This window comes from Drosophila obscura, unplaced genomic scaffold, assembly GCF_018151105.1.
Source record: "Drosophila obscura isolate BZ-5 IFL unplaced genomic scaffold, ASM1815110v1 contig_4, whole genome shotgun sequence".
Lineage (NCBI taxonomy): Eukaryota > Metazoa > Arthropoda > Insecta > Diptera > Drosophilidae > Drosophila > Drosophila obscura.
In genome coordinates, this window is record NW_024542828.1 from 346,772 (window position 1) to 368,778 (window position 22,007).

Below are 22,007 nucleotides of genomic sequence, written 5' to 3' on the forward strand. Positions count from 1 at the left end.
CAGAAGTTCCCCAGCAGCTACGAGAAAGCAGAAAAGGAGAGAGAAAAAACACACTAGAAAAGGGATAAAGAAATAAATAGAAAATTCAAATAGAAGGCAATACATTTGCCAGACTGTTGGCTGTTGGCTGTTGCCTGTCGGTGGGTGGCAGTGGCGGGCTTCCATGTTTGCCATGTCCTTTCGATGAGCTCGTCCTCTAAAAATGGCATTTCCATCGTATCCTTCCCGCCCCACTCTCAAGGACATCATGCGTCTCGCATAAACTGTTGATTTTTATTTTGGTTCGTGCCAGATCTAGTCGGTTTCTCTCTCTATCTCTCTCAATTTCTCTCTGCTCGCAGGTGTGACTCCTGGGCCACTCTCCGTCTCCATCTCTATCGTGCTGGGTGGCTGTGGGGGAGTCACTCCATCAGGGCTTCCTTTGACACATGTCAAAGTCTGACCACTTGCAGCCCCCGCAAGGTCGCCAAGGAAGCAATTTTTTTTGTGGCTTAGCATTAGTGTCGAAATTATGGCCCTTATACGGCCTCGGTCCGCAGTCCCCAATAGTTTTATGTTATCCGTGTGCGTATGTGTGTCCCCACAGGACCCCCCCCTCTTGTGTGTGCGTGTGCAGTTTACGACTAAATACAATTTGAGCGCCTCCTGCTTCCCCCGATCCGATCCGCACAGTCCATCCAATCCACCCCCAATCCCCATTGTGGCGACTTTGTTGCTGTGTTATTATATGCTTTGGCTAATGTTTATGTATGTCATCCCAGGAGAGGGAAGGACCCAGAGCAGTGGGTAAATCGGGAGCACTCCCCGTGCCAGAGGAGTGTAGTGGGAGGGACTAGTTCTCGACCAGCTGAGCGACTAACGACTGAGGAAATCGTACCAGCATGGCACTGTGCCAGCTGAGTAGAGGCATTTATTTGTGGGTTCCCTTTGAAGGGGCATATTTTGGCTTTGTTTAACTAAAGAGGAAACAAGCAAGTAGCATAAATTAGATATTGTTTCATTCCGTTGTTCCAAATAGATTAATTTTACGTTCCATTCCCGCTTATTCCTGTATTTAATTAATGTTTTATTCCTCGTTTCTATTTCCAGGTAAGTGACGATGTGCTTTCGCTTGCTTTTAATCAAAACCAAGTAAGATTTTTGTATTTCCTTTTCGTTTGTTCTAATTTTATTTGATAATTTCGAACTTGTTTTGCGGTGGTTGGAAGCTGCTTCAATTAGGGCGGGCATCAAATGTCACACCTCAAATGCAGTAAGCGGCGGCTGTGTACGGCTTTGTCTGTCTGTCTGTCTGTCTGTCTGTGTGCCTCGTCTGTCGGGGAGTAGGTGTGAGAGTGTGTGGGGTGGGGTGGGGTACCAGCTTCATAAATCAATCAAATTGGAGCGAACCATAGCGGAGGCTCCTCGACTGGAGTCCGGCGATTTGTGGGGCCTTGTGGCGCAGCGATTGACGGCACGAGATTTGCAACATTTCCGGCGCATGACGCAAAGCAGTTAATTTGTCAAATGTCTGCACTTTATCACCCATATCTGTGGGGCCTCTTCCCGCCTCCCTCTGCGCTGCAGAAACTGCCCCAAGCCGAGCCTCACATCGCCTCGCCCTTCCTCCATGTCCATGAAAACGCATTACGCACTCAGACATTTTGGGGGCTTCGCACTCGCACACACACACACGCACTCGCACTCGTGTCTGTGAAATTTTGGAGCCAAAGTGCAATCAGTGCAGTGGCGCATTCCCCACAGGAGTGGAGCAGACAGACATTGGAGTAGACGATGAAAATATCAGACAAGACCCCAGGACCAGGACCAGGGCTGAAAGCAGAGCCGGAGCCAGAGCCAGAGCGAGACTTTGCCAGCTAGTAGCAATCCTTTGCATTGTCAGCTGGCCTCGGGGGAGAACTGTTAGAAAAACTCACTGGCAAAGCAATTTAAAGTTGCATCCATAACATCAGAAGCAACAACAACAACCAACAACAACAAGCAACAACAAACAGCAGCAACAACAACTGGGCAGAACATTGGCCTGGGGAAATTTCACTGGCTAATGTTCTCCCTGTTCCTGTTCCTGTTCCAGTCCCTGTGCCTGTGCCTGCCACCAGCTGCAGCTTCTGCTTTAGGATCTGTCCCCAAATGTCCTTTCGCAGTCAACAGGCCGTCAGAGTCAGATTCGGATTTGGATTCAGAATCATTGAAGTCGTAGTCGGGAGGGGAGGGAGTCTGAGAATCATTGCCCGAAATCGTAATTAGAAAAGTGCTTGCATGATAACTCACTTTCTGGTTTCTGTGTGGGTGCGTAATGCATCCTGGCAGCAGCAAACATCTGGTGTGTGTGTGTGTGTGTGTGTGTGTGGCCATTTAATAGCCCTGAAAAGCAGCCATTAGGTGGGGGCTGGGGCTTATGCTTGAGGCTGGGGCTGAGGTTGAGCCTGAGGCATACGCAGAATATCCAACAAATGAAATTAACGCAAGAAATCTATTGCCCTGGTCACACTAATTGTCCTGTTAATTGTCGAGGCCACTCTCCTGGAGTGGATAGGTGACACTGACACCCCACCGGCAATCCCTTGCCATTTCCATATCAACTTTGGCCCGCCACCAAAACGGGCGACAGGGACCCAAAAAAAATGTCATCAAAATGTCATTACGTGGGCGGGCGACAACATATGCCTGGAATAGGATCTGGATCTGGAGCAGCACTGGGACTGGGGCTTGGGATTGGAATTGGAATTGGCAATTCGTTGTGACAGCCAAAGGGGGAAAGGGGCTTGAAATTTAAACAAAAATTCCCATTTCAATTGTTGGCAAACAATAATTGAGGGCAGCCCTCCCCAGGCAGCTCCCCCCGAGTTATTATGCAAATGAATGTGGGGGCGAGGTGGCGCCCAGCCCCGTAGCCCATGAAGGCAGCGTCTAAAAAATTACCATTTTATGCAACAGCCTGCATATAATTTGGCAGCGACAGTCACCGGAAAAACTGCAACCTTAAATTAAAGCTAAAGCTCAGTCTGTGACAGGCGAAAATCAACGCCTAACAAAGGGGGGAGGGCTGACTACTGCCACCAACAGCACCACCACCACCAACACCAAGACCACAACCCTAGCCAGGTCTTTGGACCTTTGTGCCATGTTGTATGCATTTTTGGTCAGTGTGGTGGGCATTTTGTCGGCGACAGGGACAGGGACAGCGACAGCGACGGTGACAGTGATACCGATGCAAAACAGGAGGAGGAACCCAACCAGTTTGATGGTGTGGTGGAAGGGGGGGTGGAACTTAGGATGGTGAATGTGGGTGGTATCTTCTCCGCTGCACAACAACTGCAGTTGTGGGATCCTCTAATGACAACCACACGTCATCAACGGTGTCCCAACCCTGTCCTGTCCCTGTCCCTGTCCTTTCGCCGATAACCTCATCGCTGTCGTTGTCGTAGCTGTAAACGCCCGTTCCTGACACGCCCACAAGTGGATGTATGCATGCATACATGCATATATACATACATACATATATGTAGTATGTATGTATGTAGAGAGCCATATCATTGGCATGCAAATTTTTTGGTGATGGCAGCCCCAAAAGCAGCAGCATGCATCATCATCATCAGTTCGTGGAGCAGGAATCAGAGCAGGAGGTGGAGTCGGAGCAGGAGCAGGAGCAGGAGCCAAGGACTCATCGTTGTTGACTCATTTGCATTATCGCATCTAATCATTGTCATCATCAACAACAATGTTGCTCGTTAGCCCTGTGCGGATAGAAAAAGGGGGAGAAAGCGACAGGGCACACAGAGAATGCTGGCAGCCCTGGCGCTCTGTTTATTCAGTAACTCCCACCTCCGCCTTCCGCCCTCCCACTTGATGAATGGCTTCTATTTAGTTGTGTTTTAGTTTCCAGTTTGCCAGCAAAAAAAAATGGTGAAAATGGCAGCTCAACGATGCGGACTGCAATTAAAATGCATTTGCAATTTGTTGCAATTGCCGCATTTGGCAGTTTAGAATTTAGAGTGCAATTCCCTCTGCAGTTGCAGTTGCTGTTGCTGTTGCAGTTGCAGCGGTACTTGCTGTTACAGTTGCAGCTGCAATGCTGCACTCGTAATTTGTGCAATTTGTCACTGCATTTAATTTCCTACTCGATTGCACTGCTCTGCGTGCGAGGTGTGGGGCGGGGAGCGGATGGAAAAGACAGAGTTTCATTTTCGATTATCGTTCCCCCACTCCCCCCTCACACATTCGGCTCCCATTAGCCTTTTCCGGGTGAAAGCCGAATGGCTTTGCGGTGCCTCCTATCCGCTTAATTAGATTGTTTTAGGGAAACATTTCCAAGTGAAATGAAATTACATTTGCGGATGGATCGATCGTTCCTGTGGCAGCAATTTACTGTACAGTTAGACCGAATACTGAATACTTTTGGTGCTGCTTCTCCGCAGGTTCCACCCACTGACACCGACTCGTCAAAGTGCAATGGTTGATGGCTTATAGATTCGTGAATTCGTCCTGTTCCGAGGATACATATCCACCCTCTACGAGTAGCTCCGCACAATGCCATTAGCAGTAGCCTAGGTCCTATCCTGATCACAGCTCATCCCTCTAAGACTGCAAATCTCGACTGAAAACACAATTGTGATTGTCATTGACATTACCAGCCCACACAGCCACACACACAAGCACACACAAATGAGTCTCCTTCATGACATTAAAGTCAGTTTTACGTATTTCTTTCTGCTCTGCTCTTTTCCTAATTTGCATGCAGAAGCACTGGCAATGGGAAAATATTTATGCACAATTAAATCAAGTAAAAGGAAAGAATAAATTCAGAACACACACACTCGTATACAGCTTTACGTATGTATATACTCATATGTGTATGCACTACATATGTATGTGTACCACACACACTTGGGATGCAGACAAAAGCAGCTGCCCATTTTGCTAGGCTATGGAAAAAATGCAAATGACATTAAAGCCGAGTGAGTGTGTCTGCGAGTGTATGTATGTGTGTGTGTGTGTGTGTCTGTGTATGAACAATGGATAACGCAGTAGTTGACCCACATTTGCCATCTCTTCCCCTCTCTCCCTCTTCTCTCTCTCCCCCACTCTCCCTGACTTTCCCTCCCTGGACTGTGTGCCAGTTTTTAATTTTTCTTGACTTTTTCGTTGCTCTTGATTTGCGGCAAATTTTGTTTGCCCGATTTCTCTTCCTTCTCTTTGTCTCCCTGAATCTCTCTCTCTCACTCTTGCTCTCTCTCTCTCTCGCTCTATCTCTCTGTTTCTCCGTCTCTGTTTCGGAGCTTAATGTACATTAAGCATGTGTTTGCCTTTGTGGTAGTCAGTATTTGTGTGTGTGCTTGCATGTGTCTCTCTGTCTGTCTGTCTGTCTGTGTTCGCTAATTAAGTGGCATTATGTGCCTCTACTTCTGTCTCTGATGCTTTTACCACTGCCACAGCACTGTGGCGCAATTTCCATTTTTCGGGTATTTAGTCATTTTCTCAAAGTATTAAAAGGGGTATATGTACATAACATTAATAAAAATACCGCATCGAAAAATCTTGCTTAGTTTAAAAGTTATTAATTAATACCCGAAAAAAATAGAATTTTCCCATTGTGCACTGGTCCCGGTTCTGCTCAACATTCTGCCTCTTATTAGTATTTCATTATGTTCACCGGTTTTTCTCTATCCTCCCCAAAGATTTTTCCGCTAAAAATTTGTCTGTGGTTTTCGATTGATTTTTTTGTTCTTTAGTTTTGAAAACTTTAAATTTTAATTATTTTGATTTATAAGAAGTGTAGAAATTCCTCAAGGATGTAATATATAAACTATTTATTATTATGGAATATTCCCATATATTGGCATTTAAATTTTTCTTAGTGAATGAAAGACAACGGAAACTATGAAGTAAATCTTTGAATGAAAAATAAATGCATTCCAAGCTGTTTTCAAAGTCATAACTTCTCATTAGGTCTTTCAACAATATGTTGAATTAACTTTCTCAGTATTAAAATGCCTTTAGAGAAATAGTAGAAGGAACTAGTGCGATGGTGGGATGGCCAATGACGATTCCAGCACTTATAAAATTAAATTTATGGCCAATGTCCAGCACTTATAAAATTAAATTTATGGCCAATGTCTGCGGCAATAATCCTTCCACTTGCCACACACACACACATACTCGCACAGACCCACACACATGTTGATGAGGTCACAAAATAAATCCGATAATATTTTTCATCCTATGGCATTTGGCAGCTGCTATTATGCCACACCCCCATGTCCCCCTGTGATGCGCAGAGCAACTAAAAAGCTTACAAAGTTCATTAACAACAAAACCAATTTTTGCCGCATCGAACATCGAAGCTTCGCGGACGACTAATGCAATCAATTTCAGAGAAACTAATTAAATATTTAATATGCATTTTGCCAAACACACAAAAGGGAGCGGGGGACACACAAAAAGAACTCGCTAATGTAAATGTAATTTGATTGTATTTACAAACACAACCGCAACAACAATCTGTTTTGAAATTAAATGTGGCATATACACACACACACTCCCACACACACTCGTACGTTTGCAGAGTAAGGGTGATGTAAGGGCGTGGCAGCCGCCATCTGTTAATAAACCCGATAAGGGCCACTACTCGCCCAGAAAATGTCCATTTAAATGTGGCAAAAATAAATCCGCGATAAGCGAGAAAATTAACATCGATTACGCCGATAACGCATCTATTTATGTGTCTATCCATCCATTTACATACACATATCCAACATTCATCCTCGTTTTTCTCAGTCAGGAATTGTCGCATAAATAATGAACCGCTTAAGTGCACGCAGCAATTGCCCAAATAGTAAATGACAAAATGCATATTTATGATCTATCAGCTCTAAATTGCGATGGATACACGGATAGCACAAAGTTCAAAGCGAATTAACATTTGCAACATTTGCAAATGGTGTTAGGAATGGTTTTTGGTGGCTCTAATCGGCCACAATAGTACTGCTACTCGTATGTATATAATAAACAATTTTCTCCTCTCCATCTTTAATCGTTGATCAATTTGTTATGCCAAATGTCTCTCCACATGCAGTTCAAGAAGTTACCCAACCTCTCTAGGATTGTTTTCGGCGGCCGAGCGGAGCAGCAAGCCATAACGGAGCAAAGCAATTGTGGCAACGATGACAACTTATCGCGCCTTGCCGCAATCCTATTTGTTTTTTTCCTACTACTATTTTACAATTAGTTTGCTTTTGTTTCTCGCGTTGGTACGCACAATTTTCATGGCTATGAAGCGTGAAACATGAAAAATCGAATCACGGCACCACAGCACCACAACACACAAGAAATAATAAGTTTAATTAACTTTTGCCAGCTGCTTTGCTTCGTTTTTGTAATTTTCCCTGTCTCCCTTTTGGATTCTGTTGGTAGCCGTTTTTTTTTTAACACGTTAGCCATCTAGCCATCAACGAACCGAAACGCGAACGAAACTCCAGGCACTGCTTGCTCAAGTGTTGCGGCAACTTTCATTTGCAGAAAGCAGGAAGCAGTTGAAGCTGTCGAAACATCGTCATCATTTTATGTGTGTCATTCATTGCCGACCAATAAATAAAGGACCAGCCTAATTTGTTCCATGGATTAGACAGGCTAATATGCAATCAGAAAATATTCCAATGAATGTACGAGTTTGTATGGACTAAGCCCTGGGCTTAGGGAACAGACGGTCGGACGGATGGGAGGAGAGTCTCTGACAACGTAATCAAAACTTATGTATTGTATGTCTGCACTGGTCAGCAGCTCGTCCACGGCTACAGCTCCGTGTGGCAATAGTTTAATGGCCAGCAAAATATATTTTGGCAGCAACAATCTGTGTGGAAATTCGAAAGCCTTCAAAGCTTCCCTGTCCCTCTGTCCCACTGCCAATACATGGGTATATGTGCTGATAATAGTGTTAATTATGCGCCTGTCAATATGCCAAACGTATTCAGCCTGAAATATGTTAGGTCCACCTCTCAGTCCCTCGGTCTCTCCCGTCTATCGTTCTGGCTTTGGTTGTAAGCTCCATGAGAGCCAGAAAGCCACAGGGCGCGGGAGGGAGGGGGAGTGGCGTGGCAGACCGGCAACCACCGGGCAAACTAATTGAAGTTTGCATTTAGCACAGTGACAAAACATTTGTACAAATCCAAAAACAATTCCGGGGGATGGCTTGGCAAAGCCATTCTACAAGTTATCGCAGCTGTTTAGCCCTAGGCCAGAACAGAACAGACCAGACCAGACCAGAACCCACACAGAGATACTCAGATATGGCAACACAATTTTCAATTTTAATTAAAGTTCAAACTCTGGCAATTATCTGGTTGGGGGAGCTGTGATCCCAAATTAAGTGCATCATAATTTGCATATGATTATCGAGAGCGGGCGATGGGGGAGATGGGAAGGCCGACGATGTCGTCCGTTTGACCGAGCCTAAGTATTATTTGTAATTAAGTGATTTTAACTGGAAATACTCGTAGATGGGAAATACATACATACATATTTATATGCATATTTATACGATTGGTAATTGGGAGGTTTCTCCAATTTCTATTTTTAATCGGCTTTATTACCGTTTAGTTTAGTTTGCATGGCACTAATTTCGAGCCAACTCCTACGATATTTAATAGTTAAAGAAGGGCTAACCAATATTGATTTACGCATTTCATAGTTCTTTGTTTCATTCGATTTGCAGTCGATTAAATATACTATACATTCATAGCTTCTAGCAATCACCATTTAATCCGAGCAATTCTCTCTTTTTTTTCTCCTTTTAGGTAAGTTTCGGCTATCCAAATCCAGTCCCCCTTGACACTATTCCACCAAATGCTGTAAGTACTGAGTCGCATGCCACACACTAGAATTCAAAAGCAACAAAAAAGATGACCGACAAAAAAGGAATCGAAAATCATTTTACAGCTCTCGTCGTACGGGTTGATAAATGAAAAATATAACAAGCTTTGCAGCTTCTATTGCACAGACAGCCGGGTAAAAAGGGGGGAATACAAATTCCGCAAATCCATAAAAATCCAGTCACAAACTGTTAGGCCTTGTGGGGAGGGAGCTGCCTTGTGGCAGGCAGGGTTTCCAGGGAGTCGCCAGTTAGGTAGGGTCCCTGTCCCTGTCCCTGCATTGCTGTTCCGAGCAACATGAAAATGCCATCATGCGGGTAGGCCAGTTCCAGTGGCAGTGCCAGTGCATGGCATTTAATGTGAAAGTAAAAATAAACACTAAAAAAATACTTTTGCTCCTCGACAACATGCAACATTTTGAAACATTTTTCAAGTTCCCAACGAGACGAGTCATAACACAAATGGATTGTGTACCTACTATATGGCATACAATATACATATGTACATTTTTTATGTGCACGTGGATGTGTATTTTTTTACAAATTAAATTGTAGTCACAGTCCGATTTGGGTTCGGTTTTTGTTCTTCTTTTTTTGTTGTTTCTGTTAGTTTCGTGCGTGTTGCGGTCTCATAAAAATTTCATCCGAAAACTCGGGGGCAGCCATTTTGGATTAGTCGTGGTGGCAGTAAAAGGAAATCAAAGTTTATGACATTCACTGGGCATTTACACTTGTGTGGTGCATGTGTGGAAGTGGCACGAAGTGGAATGGAAGGAAGGGTCCGTGTTCATCCAGAAGTTGCAAGTGTATAAAGCAGGAAAGTCCCCTTAAGTTTATTGGTGTCTGACCGCAGTATGACAACTCATATAATCGTTTTGTAAAGAACCCAAAACTCTGAAATTTAAAGCCCGCAAAGAACGACTTGAAACAGTAGCGAAAAACAGTAGAGAGTTGATCGAAGCATATTCTAACATTCAACTAAATTGGATTTAAAGTTAAAAATTAACAAATACTTTGGGAAATATATGTGTTTTCTGCTGTTGAGTAATTTTTCTAAATGGGAGAAGAAATTAATTTGTGTGGCTGTTCATAGATATTCCCTGGTCATTCCCTTTTCCATCTTCCCCTCTCTTTGGCTCATTTCCTCTGCCTCATTGCCAAAGCAATCAAATCAAACAAATTGTTGACAAAATTCCAACAAAATAAATAAATAATAAAACTGCTGAGGTCATTAAATCAAGTCCACGCAAACACCCAACCCAACCCACCCCAGCCAGCAACTCCCACCTGGGCACCCACAAAATCAACGCAAATTACAATAACTAAATGCTAGAAAAGCCCGTACTAGAATTGGGGAGTCTCCCGTTCTATGTACTCGCATAAACATAAACAGTAGTTGTTTCTAACGCTAAATAAATAAACTGTTAAAATATTCACGCACATAGAGACAGAGTGGGGAGTGAAATATGAACAGAGTGAGAGAGAGAGAGAAAGAGATGGCACATAAGTGTGAAGGAAATTTCCATAAATCACATTTCAGCGGGGGAAACTTTTCGCGTGACAAAAATCAACTAATGTGGTTAATAAAAATACAAAAACGAGGAAAAAGTCGAAATACTCGTACCCAAAAAAAAGGAACCGACCCGCTAACAGAGCCGCTAAGAACTCCCCATGGCGTGGCAGTGGCAGGGGCAGTGGCATGGGTAGGGGCAGGGGCGTGATGGGGAGGCGTGACAAAAGTTTATAGCAAAAGTTAAACTGAACTTAAGGAACCATAGAGGGGAGGGGAGTATCCCCCATCCTCATCCCCATCCCCGGCTCTTGTTCCCACTTTCCCTCTGCTCATGTAAATCACTTTCGGGGCAAACTTTTGCCGCCAAACGTTGCTTGAAATTTATGCAAATGTTGTTGCTGTTTCTGTTGCTCCTGTTATTGCTCCTGTTGTTGTTGTTGTTGCTTTCTCACCCGCACCAGTGGCACTGGCACCTGGCGGCGATGGCAATTGTCGTTGACATTTTCACCTGCTTTTCTCGATAAAAAAGGGAAAACTTTTTACCCCCGAAAAAAGAAAAAAAAATAACCAAAAAGAAAAGCAAAATAACGGCTTAAATTGTTTTTAAATATTTCCTCGCACTTCGAAGAGTGTTAGCTGGTGGTGGTGGGGTGGGGAGGTGAGCTGCGAGGAGTGAATATATAGATGGGTACAGTTCGTAAGAGGGGGGAGTACGATAGAGGCCCGGGCCCATTTCCCATTTGATTGACACTATCCGTGTGGGCTTTATGAGAACTTTTGTGTTGATTTATGTTTGAAGCATTTTGATACATTCCCGGCATTAATAGTTCCCCCTCCCACTCCCCCACTCCCACCAGTCAAGGCAGCGGGTCGTATGTAGTTCTTGTGGGTACTTCTCGCACACAGAGGAGGGTGGTGTGCAGTGGTGTCGAGGGTTTGTTTGGTTACTAAAGCCCCAAAATGTTTGCCAGATAACGTGACAGAAAATCGATAAATATCGAAATGCGTTCACTTTTTGGTTTAAACGAGTGCAGTAAAGTATGGGAAAGGGGCAAAGTGGTGGACTGAGAAGTGAAATGGGAGAGAGGTAAATAGGGAAATAACCCATGATTCATTATAGGACAATCAGACACCTGGGGAACTCTCTAAACGGGGGGAGGAAAGAGTCGGATAATGTAGAAAACAAGGAATATTGGATGACTATAACTATTATAATAAACTAAGGAATACAAATACCTATGGGTATAATATAAACTTAAAGAGACAAAACCGCTATGCAAGTGTTAGATATTCACTTAAATGTAAAAGATATCTGCAGTACAGTTCTTCGTTGCAAGGGAATGCCATTTCAACTTTTACCTAATGGCATTTTGCGCCAAAGTTTAAAATGCTTCCCCGTAGCTAAGGGAGAGACAGAGACAGAGAGAGAGAGAGGGAGCCCGTACCCCACACGTGCTCGGTATGTGAGCTTAATTTCATTTAGCTCTGCTCTCCTGCCCATTCTTTTATCTCATGGTCGTCGTACGCCATTCTGAATGTGAGCTTCAGAAGGCGGCTGGCTGGAGGCTGCAGGTGGGCGAGGCCCGGCAGTGCAACGCCAGTGGGCGCCCACTCATTATGTCCTAGACGGAGAAGGAATCCTAAAGAGCAGCAGGGCACCCATTAAAAATGTATTGTGTGGCAGGAGGCATGTGGCGTGTGGCAGGAGGTGCAGATGCGAGTGCAGCCAGAACGTTGCCTACTTTTGTGGGCGTCGTCTAGTTCCTACGCACGACAGGGAGGGACGGAGGCTTGGAAAATGCTGCTCCACCTTCGCCTTTGCCTTCGCTTCGGCCTCCTTCCATGTCTCGATGTGTGCGTTGTCTTTTGTTTGCTTTTGCCGTGGAAAATCAGGCTATCGATTTTCTCCGAGGCCCAGGAGCAGCCGAGGAACACATGGAGGCGGCGGTGGGGGCGTGGTTGGTTACTTGCGCTTTTTTCCGTCCGCTTTTTGTTGACTCTGCAGTGCACACGCGGCCCCACCCCCACGCCCAACCCGTCGCTCGTCCTCGTCGAGGACTTTAAGCAGATTTCCATCAGGAGGGAGAAAACTTTACACTGAAATGGAAATTGAATTTGGATTTGAAAATGCTGCAGTCCGTCCGCTGCCCGAACCGTCCCTCAGCCCGTCAGTCTGTCTGTCAGTCAAAGTGCTTGACAGCTTGGACACTTGGTTTGGGTTATTTAATTTGCAAATAGAAACTAATTTACTGGCAATTAGTAGCCTGGGGAGGAGATGGAGGGGCAAGCAAACACACCCCGGGCACGGATACGGATGGATGGGGATGGGGGAATGGGGGATGGGCTAGCACCAGGCAGGGTAGCCTCTCCTTTCCGAGCGTCCCCTGGCCACTCTCTAGGTTTGTTTAGCAATTAATGATTTTCACTTAATTTGAAAAGCAGCTCGAGCATGAAATCGAATTTCAGACGCTGGGCACGTAGCAATCATAACCAAAAAAAAAAAGTGTTACCCGAGCACTGGAGAAGGGGATATCCCTCCCCCTCCTCCCCCCCCTGGCAGGGTTGTGTGTGCGCTATGGAGGCGTCGGAAGTGATGTCGATATTCCTGTCAATTAATGGCCAACCTACGAAAACGAGTGTCGGGGGAGGAGGTCACGTACTCGGGAAGTGAGCAAATGAATCAGCAATGAAGCGAACTGCTGATCCAAGCCGCTCAAAGGAAAATGCGCACTCCACTCCACGCCACAACAGCTGCTTGCCATGGGAAAGTTTCTAGGGAATGGATAACAAAATCGAAATATCGATTGCCTTAATTAATTGAAATTCAATTATTAAACTCCAAAACATAATATTTATGTACGAACATATCTCTGTCTCAATCTGTGCCTGTCACATCCGGAACAGGCCAATTTACAGCCCTCCTCCTCCAAGCTTCCCACACCCCACACCCCACACCCCAAACCCCAAACCCCAAACGCTTCCAAAGTCAGGCACGTGGCGGGGCATGGCTGGTGGCTGTTGGCTGTTGGCTGGTGACTGCTGACTGGATGGGCCGGGCCGATCTCTATTTTTCGGTTGAAATGCTGTCAGCGCAATTTGCCGGGGACATCAGAAAGCAATTGTAAAAACAGGAACAATTGGCCCTGAAAAACGTGTGAAAACAGTGTGAATTGTTGCTGTCGTTGTCCTGTCTCCGCAGGTGTCCTGTCCCGCAGACACGGAAATTCGGTAGAGTACGATTGTGTGCGCGAGACAGGGGAAACAGATTTTAATTGAAATTACGTGCAGCCTGTCGCAGGCACAGACTTAATTCAATCAACTCTTGCATCTGGGAAGCCCTTTAAAGCGATACAGAGCGGAGCAGAGCAGAGCCAGGGCCAGAGCCACAGATCGCAATCAGCACAGCACTGAAGAGAAGTGCCAGAAAAAACCCTAATTGACTTTCTAATAGTTCGGCAAATAGTTTCGTTCGTTCGTTCGTTCGTTCGCCCCGAAAGTATGCAACAAAGCTTGTCAGACAATCAAAGTTTGGTGTTGCACACTGAACACTGAACGCGCCCCCACAGCCCCCACAGCCCACACTGCCCCCACACTTGCCACACTTTTCCCCCCCCGCAAGAATCTTTGCCACACACAAAAATTTCTTCCTTCACGTTTTTCCTTTTTCCAGAGCTGAGCTGGACGACTTGTTTGTTACGGCAAATAGTTTTAATGGGCGGCGGTTTTCCGGCGATGCGAGCCCAGCAGTCAAACTTTTCCCGGCCAAGACAATGCCTAGGCATGTGGCAAGAGGCAAGAGGCGGGCGGGCTAGGAGTGGCAGAAGGGGCAGGGTGCTGGGCTCACTTCAATTTACAGCAATTTGTTATGAAATTCAAAGGGATCTGCGTGGTTTTACTTCCTTTGCAATTTGCAAGGCAATTAAACCTGACGGCGGCGACTGCTGAAGTTCGTCCTGCCTCCATGCCGCGCGGCCCTTCGCTTCAGCTTTCTTCCGGCATACAACGTTGCGTATGCGCAATGTTCGGCTGGAACTTCGCACTGAAATAAAAACTGCATAAATAAACACTTTGGCAGGGAAACCCACCCACCCATGCCCGACCCCATTCCCAACATCTCCGCGTTCCCTTTACTTTTTGTGTAATTCCGTGATTGCGCATTTATGGCTTCATTTTGCCCAAAACATTTTTATGTCCAATTTGCTGGAGCAGGAAACAGGACAGGGTGAGCCTTTGCAGAGAGGCTTCCCTTTGTGGTAATTTGCAGCGTCCTTTGAACCGAAGCGCCCGCTTATCGAACATTTGTCCTGCGGCATTTGGCCATATTTTACTTTAAATGTCCTCTCCATGCAAATGTTGTGTGTGCCAGCCCGGACCTGGGGAGGCCCTGCCATGAGCTTGGACTCGATATTCTGCCTCCATTCCAACATCCCAGCCATATATCAACATAGCATTTACCGCTCCGCAAATTAAGGTCACATTTACTTAACACTCGCACAGTTCTCCATTCTCCATTCTCTGCTCTCTGCTCTCAGTTCCCTGCTTTCCATTCTCCCCGTCTCTCTGCGTCATCATTAAATAAAGCAAACAAAAACCAAACCAAACAAAACCAGACCAGACCAAAAGTAAAAAGGAAATTGCGTAATTTCATTAATAAAATAACACTGAAAAGGAAATGGAGCGCATTTTGGTGCTGGTGTGGTGCTGCTGTGGTGCTGGTGTGGTGCTACTGTGGTGGTCGGTGGTTCTTGTGGTGCCGTGGATTTTATACAATCAGTTCTGGAAGGGCACTGCAACGAAACCCAACTTATACATAGTAAATCTGAGCAAAAGGGAAAGAGGTTCCACAGTTTATTGCCGGTAATGAACGCAAATGAACTATTATTCCTCGATGCAGAGAGAAGTACTCCCTCCACGAGGCAGGCACGTTCTATCCCTCCATTTTAAATTCCCTTCCCTTGCTTGATTAACTGACTGACTAGTCCGCTGACTTGCCTCTACCGCACCGCTCGCTTGTCATCGATTTCCAAACTCCTTTCCGAACATTATCGAGTGACACAAACTAGCTGAACCTACATACATTTCTCAGGGCTCTGGGTTCACACCCCGATATCCTTGAGTGCGGGGCAAAGCACGAAACGGAAAGAGAAGATATCAAATTCCGAGCAAGACTGTCGACTGTCGGTGCATAGAAAAGCGAGAGAACTTATGAAATATATGGCAAAGTTGGGGCGTAAATAGAAACTACAATATAAGTCGGGATGGGGCCCAACCTTAAGGTGGGTCTTAGTAGGCCACCTCTATCCCTGGCTCTTCCTTTCTTTGCGTTCTCCATTGCCATTGCCATCGCCTTATCCTTCTCCTTCTGTGCTGCGCCTTTTGTGGCTCACGTTTCAGTGAGTGGAAATTGCGAGTAACGAGGAAAATTAAAAAGCAATATACAAACAGCAATCACGCACACACAACAAAACAGCAGCAGGAAAGGCGAAATCCCGAGTAGCAAAAGAAAGCCAAAACTCGAATTAAAGAAAGTCCTGCCTGCCATCTGTGTGTGTGTGTGGTGTGTGTGGTGTGTGTGTGTGTGTGTGTGGGTGTGTGGGTGTGTGGGTGTGTCCAGGGCCTAAAAGTAGGCATCAACAGCACACGCGTGCGGTCATTAAGTAATTCGGTTTAATGGTAAGCGCGCGCTGGCCCCAACCTGCTCGAACTGTGACTGTTCGGGGCATTCAGACTACTTGTTGGCTTTTCCAGAATGGACTGAATGGCAGCGTAGTTGCCACTAAGCAGAGTAATAGGCAGGGGCAAGGGCAAGGGGAACAGAACAGAACTGAACGCTGCCTAATGAGCCACACAGCGAGAACGTTCCCAAAGTGCTCTAACGTTTGTTTGTGGCATTAATTTTGTTTACAAGTCGTTTGTGCACCCATCCCAGAACGAGGATTGGTGGTGGATGGGATGGCTGTGGCATTCTCATGCTTATTTGCCATGTGGGCAACTGTCACTGGGCTGTCCGTCCATTCATTACCGACCGGGGCTCGGGGCCCAATCGATGGGGAGCGGCTGCTCTGCTCCATCATTCATATTCAATTGGCGTTCTGTTTTTATTGCGCCTTGGAATAGACTACAAATATTTGTAGTGCACTCGTTCTGGTACTCTGGGTGGGGATGGGGGTGGGGATGGGGAATATGGAAATGGACACTTCCTTGAGCAGAACACTTAATTGATTGCTTTTCAGCTGAGCTTGTGGGTGGGTGGCTGGAGGGTCTGACTGCGTAATTGATATTTAATTAAAGCGCAGCTCAGTCGAAGCAGTTGGCGAGTCATGGGGAGTGTCCTGCTGCTGGCAGGGAGTGGTGGCATGGAGGGTGCACCGAGAAGTAGTGTGGATGGCTACTCGAGAGTGGCTAAGTGGTCGTCGTCATTGCAGGCAGCGGGATGGACTGACGAAGCCACCGAGAGTGAGTAATGGCAGCCATCTAGAGACACTAATGGCTACTGCGGAAAGCTCCAGCTCCAGCTCTAGAAATTTATTTTTAACTCTGGGAAAATGCAAAAACGCAATTAAGTTCGTGTGCAGCCACCTCTAAGTCATCTGATTCAATTAATTGTAAGTGATCCATGAAACTGGCAGGTAAAAGAATTCACACAAAAAACGATACGATACAATTATTGTCACGGTATTCTGCTCTGCAGTTCGCTCTCAAAATACTTTAAATCAACTTAATTTTCGACAACTAGAAACACTCAATTCTCAAATCAAAGAACACATACCACGAGTAGACATATATGTATGTCCAAATATGTACATATGTATGCAAGATATTGCTTAAATAAAGGTTGAATTTTAATAATTAATTTAAACGGCATATCTCGATCTTGGCTGATTTCTGGTGACTGATATTCGAGTGATATTACGGCTGGCTGCTGTGACTCTCCCTTTACGACAGTTTGCTCTTTCCCTTTCTTCTCAGCTGTGGATCTCCTTCAGCTGTTTCTCTGTTGTCAACCTCATTCTGCTGTTTCTTCTATTTCTGTTGTTCTTTCTGCTTTTGCTGCTGCTGTTCCCCATCCTTAACCGCTGCTCCTTCAATGGGCCAGCCACTCCTTCTGTACAATGTATGTATATATTTTATTGAAATTATAACTACAGTCTTGAAGGTTTCAATTTATCAAAAAATTCGCAATTAAGTGGAAGCACTTTCCTTGCAACTAAAAGAAGAACAAACAAAGGCCTGGCTGCACCCAACGGCTGTACCCACTTCCACTAACAAAAGGAACAAATATTGGGGAAAAATGTGAAAACTAATTCGATTCACTTGAGAGCCGAGCCATTCGTTCTCCGGCGGACTTGAACAACATCCACACTTGACGAAAGAAGTCCTCCAGCAAGCGAAACCCAAAACCCTCGCAACAACAGAAACTATGTCAATCGACGGAGCCGAGAGCGGTGAAAGTACGGTGGAAAGCACGAGGCAAAGAACAGAAAGCACAAAACGGATACCGAAAAAAGGAAACACAATCCAATTGCAGCAAATCAAGCCGAACAACTTTGTGTATGTGCCACTTGAAACTTTCAGACAAGGTGGGCGGTGGAGTTAGTCCAGGGGACCTACTGCTGCTGCTTTTTTGCTGGCCATAATTATAAATCAACTAGCGAGTGTGCCCCACCTGCTGCTGCCTGCTCCCAACTAACTAATCCACTCAGGCAAAAAGGCACAAAGCAACATTAAAAGCCCCTCTCTTGGCTTTTGCTTCTGCTTCTGCTTGTGTTGCCTTTGCGACCCACTTGCAACAAGTTGGGGGTTGGGCCAGAAGGGGGAGGAGATACGAGTATTCCTATAGTTGGTTGGCTCACTTTCACTCTAAGGGCGTCGCAGAACAGCAACAGAAATGGGAGAACGAACAGGAATGGAGCGGAGTGGAGTGGAGTGGAGTGGTGGAGCGCAGGACTGGCAAAAGAGTCCTGAGTCAGAGTCCGGGGCATTTCCCCTGTGTATGACATCAGCTATAATTTCCATTACGAGTCGAGCGCTGAAAATTGTACACCAGGGAGCTTATTAAGCACGCGCCCGCCCCTCCCTTCCCCAGCCTTCCACTGCCTTCCCTTCGCGTCGCGTCGCTTCGCAGTGGAGTAATGTAATGTGCAAATGAAATGAAATAAAAATGTCAGGGGGCGCAGGGGTCGAAATGCCACCGAAAATTATAAAAGCAAAGAGAAAAATGTGCATGGAAGCCCCACGAGCATTTTCCATGGTTTTCCTCCGAACGAAAATGATTTCCATTCACTTGTTGCCATTCGAAGGGCTGAGGGGCGGAATCTTTGCCCCTGAATTTCCTGAAATGCGCCATTTGTGGTCTCCATAGTTCGGGCTCTCTTCATAATTCCAGCCTTGTATATTCTCGAGTGTGTCACGTACGGGGGAGGGGGAGGGATGATTGTAGTTGCATGAATCACAGACAGCGGTGAAGGAAGGGGAAGTGCAAACTTACGAGTTTTTGGCCATTAAAGTCGCATCACTCAATAACGATGCTGGTCACACTGGACGCAGGCGTTGGAACAGCTGTTGCGCTCAAGTCAATGTTACATTACAGTAAACAGCGTGAAAATTATAACACCAAAGCTAGGATAAGGGGATGGGTGGCTCTGGTGTCTCAAAAGGGATGGTGATGAGGGTGGCAGGGGCGAAATCAAAGCATTGCATACTTTACGGGCGTGAAATTACATAATATTCTCGCTCTCCCTTCCCTGCTCGTATCCATCACACACACACACACAGCACACACACACCACACACACACACAATTTCCCTTTGTTTTCAATTTCGTTTTTAATAATCAAAAAGGGATTCCTGGAACGGGGGAGAAATGGCCTGGCCATGGCAACCGACCGGGGTGGAGCTCTCTACCCGTGGGGCTCTGATTTCAACGCTTATTCGGCTTCTGATTATTATTTCATGGCGGAGCAGGCAGCGCGAGCCTCAGTCTTGAGTCCTGAACCCTGAGCCCCGAGTTCTGAGTGCCGCTCTCACGCATCGCGCGCCTAAAAGTATGCAGGCCATGATATTTGGTTTTTATCGCCTTCGCCACATACCCATTACAGCACTTCGGCACACCAGTAAGCCCAACCCAAACACCCCACCGCACCCCACCCCCATTCGCACTCGCTTCGTGTCGGATTCGAGTTTGGGATCGGGGTCGGTGTCGGTGTCGAATTCCTATTCCGTTGTTTTCCAGAAGTTTTGCGTGTTATTATTATTTTACTTTGCAATCTTTTTCTGGCACGTTTCGTTTTTATTTGACTTTTTTCTGCCTTATGCCTTCTGCTTGCTCTCTGCACCATTCATCAATAATTCACATTGATTTCATTCCCACTGTTAGGCTACTCCTCCTGCTCCTCTTCCCAGTCCTTGCCTACCCCTTAATGTTAGCCAAGTTGCTTGCGGGTCTTCGCTTGGTTTTTATTTTCATTCCAACTCGACCTGTGAACCATTGACAGGAGTGAAGACGACCCCATCGAGCAACGGATACCCCGCAGGGGCATGGCAGTTGAAACTGTTTTGCCTACTCGCACAGGTTGGTCCGAGGGGAATGGGAATTTATGACGACGGTGTTACCAGTAACCAGCATTGGCCAAGCGAGCGTAGAAAAGTACAGCCTTTAACATTTTTTAGGGCTGACCCTAAAGACGTGTGTGAGTGAGTCTATACTCACGCCCCACGTGGCAACCATTTTTCCCAGTTTTTCCATTCGTTTGTTGTCGCCGCAGTCCCTTTGCATTGCCTGAGTAGCTGTCGCTCCTGGCAATGATATGGCAACACTGCAGCAGACAGCAGACAGGCACAAACAGGCCGATGGGATGTGAGGAAAGAGGCAACATGAGGCAACATCCAGCATCCATCGGATGGCAAGCAGAACACTCAGTCATGCGTTCCTCCGTTTGGTGTTGTGCTCTGCTCTGCTCTGCTCTGATGTGCTCCTTGTTGTTTTCTTTCTTTTGCATACCCCCCAGCCCACCTTCACCCTGCTCAAGGCCCCATGTGTCCACGTGTGGAGGGGTAGTATAGTATCGCATGTTGATTTGATTGGATTTGATTTAATTTTCCAATTGAAAACACTTTATCATGTTTCCACGTGTGTTTGTGTGTGCCCTCCCCCCATAGAGTGTGTGTTAGAACAACACAAGATACAAGATGTGTATTTCGAATCCAGAGTCCTTATGGATGCGGATACTTGATGCTCGCATGATGTATAGGCACGGCCCGGACTCTGTTGCGCCCTATTACGCGACAGATTCACGCAAGCCACGACAAGACGAATGTGCTGGCGCCCTCTGAAAAATGATTCCAGCAACAGAAACTGCCAGATGCTTTACATGCATCAGAGGGCACACCGGATTAGAACGGAAAGGGGAGGCAAGCCCCCTGGGGAATGAGGATACAAAGAATTGGCACAGACATGTTTATACGTTCATATTAATACTGGCTTCTGCCTCCCTACTACGCATAGGAATTGTCCAGTTGTGATATCTTTAAATGTCGACTGTAGAGAAGTGGAAAGCGTTTTAGTGTTCGCTTCGGTCTGGCACTTGGTAATGGTAATGCAGCTAATGTTAGCTCAGACGAAATATGTTTGAGGAAGCTGTCAAACTGAGCAGCTGCTCAGTAACTAATCAAATCGAGAAGCGAGTTGTGCCAGTATGATTTCCAGTTTGATTTATCAGATGCATTCGCCCACTTGCTTGGCCTGCATGGACACGGTGTATATTGTGAGATTCAGCACAGATGTGAGCAGAGATGTGGGCAGGCAACTCGCGGATGCTTGCAGCAGTCTAAACCTCTCGATTGCTCGATTACCCGATAACTAACCAACGACTCTGCTTTTCTTTTTCCTCCATCAGCAATTGTTCCGCTCGCAGAATCCAGGCCTTGCAGCAGTTGCCTCAAATGCAGCCGCCGCCGCAGCCGCGGCCGCAGCGGCCACATCCGCAGCCAGCGCCGTCGGAGCACCGCCCGGCGCTCCCAACGGATCGCTGCAGCAGTCGCAGCAGCAGCAAATGCAGATGGCCGCGGCCTCGCAACAGTTTCTGGCCGCCCAGCAGGCGCAACAGAACGCGGCATATGCCGCGCAACAGGCGGCCCCGTACGTCATCAACCCGGGCCAGGAGGCGGCCCCCTACATGGGCATGATAGCCGCTGCCCAGATGCCGCAGTACTACGGCGTGGCGCCGTGGGGCATGTATCCGGGCAATCTGATACCACAGCAGGGCACACAGCCGCGCCGCCCCCTGACGCCATCGCAGCAGGGAGCCGAGAATCAGCCGTATCAGGTGAGTCGACCTAACCCACCCACCTACCTAACGCCCATGCACACCTACCCCTCGGATGATCCGAGGTGCGCCCTGTATATATCTACATATATGTACAATCAATATCGATTGGGAGGGAGGGTGAAGGGGAGCACTCTGTACAAGGCTTTACGCGTGTACATTCCGAACCATGTAAATTGTGTGCACCTGCCACCGCAGATGATGTAAGCCTTGATGCAAGGCTCCCGTGTACAGCTTGTACAGGTCGTACAGTGGCCTGGGCTGGACTGGACCCAGACACTGTCTGCACTCCACTCTGTTGTTT

At 46.5% G+C, this 22,007-nt stretch overlaps 1 protein-coding gene across 6 annotated transcripts in view; it reads left to right on the plus strand.

Moving 5' to 3' along the window:
* LOC111068905 (maternal protein pumilio) overlaps positions 1-22,007 on the plus strand; it is a 205,400-nt gene that overhangs the window by 171,525 nt on the left and 11,868 nt on the right. For 4 of the 6 annotated variants that reach the window (XM_022358689.2, XM_022358690.2, XM_022358693.2 and 1 more), the window contains one exon: positions 21,275-21,703. In XM_022358689.2, coding sequence (XP_022214381.2) covers positions 21,275-21,703 — 429 coding nt within the window. Of the gene's footprint in view, positions 1-1,089; positions 1,132-21,274; positions 21,704-22,007 lie in introns of all 6 variants that reach the window. The other 2 variants (XM_022358691.2, XM_022358692.2) reach the window with 1 other exon arrangement.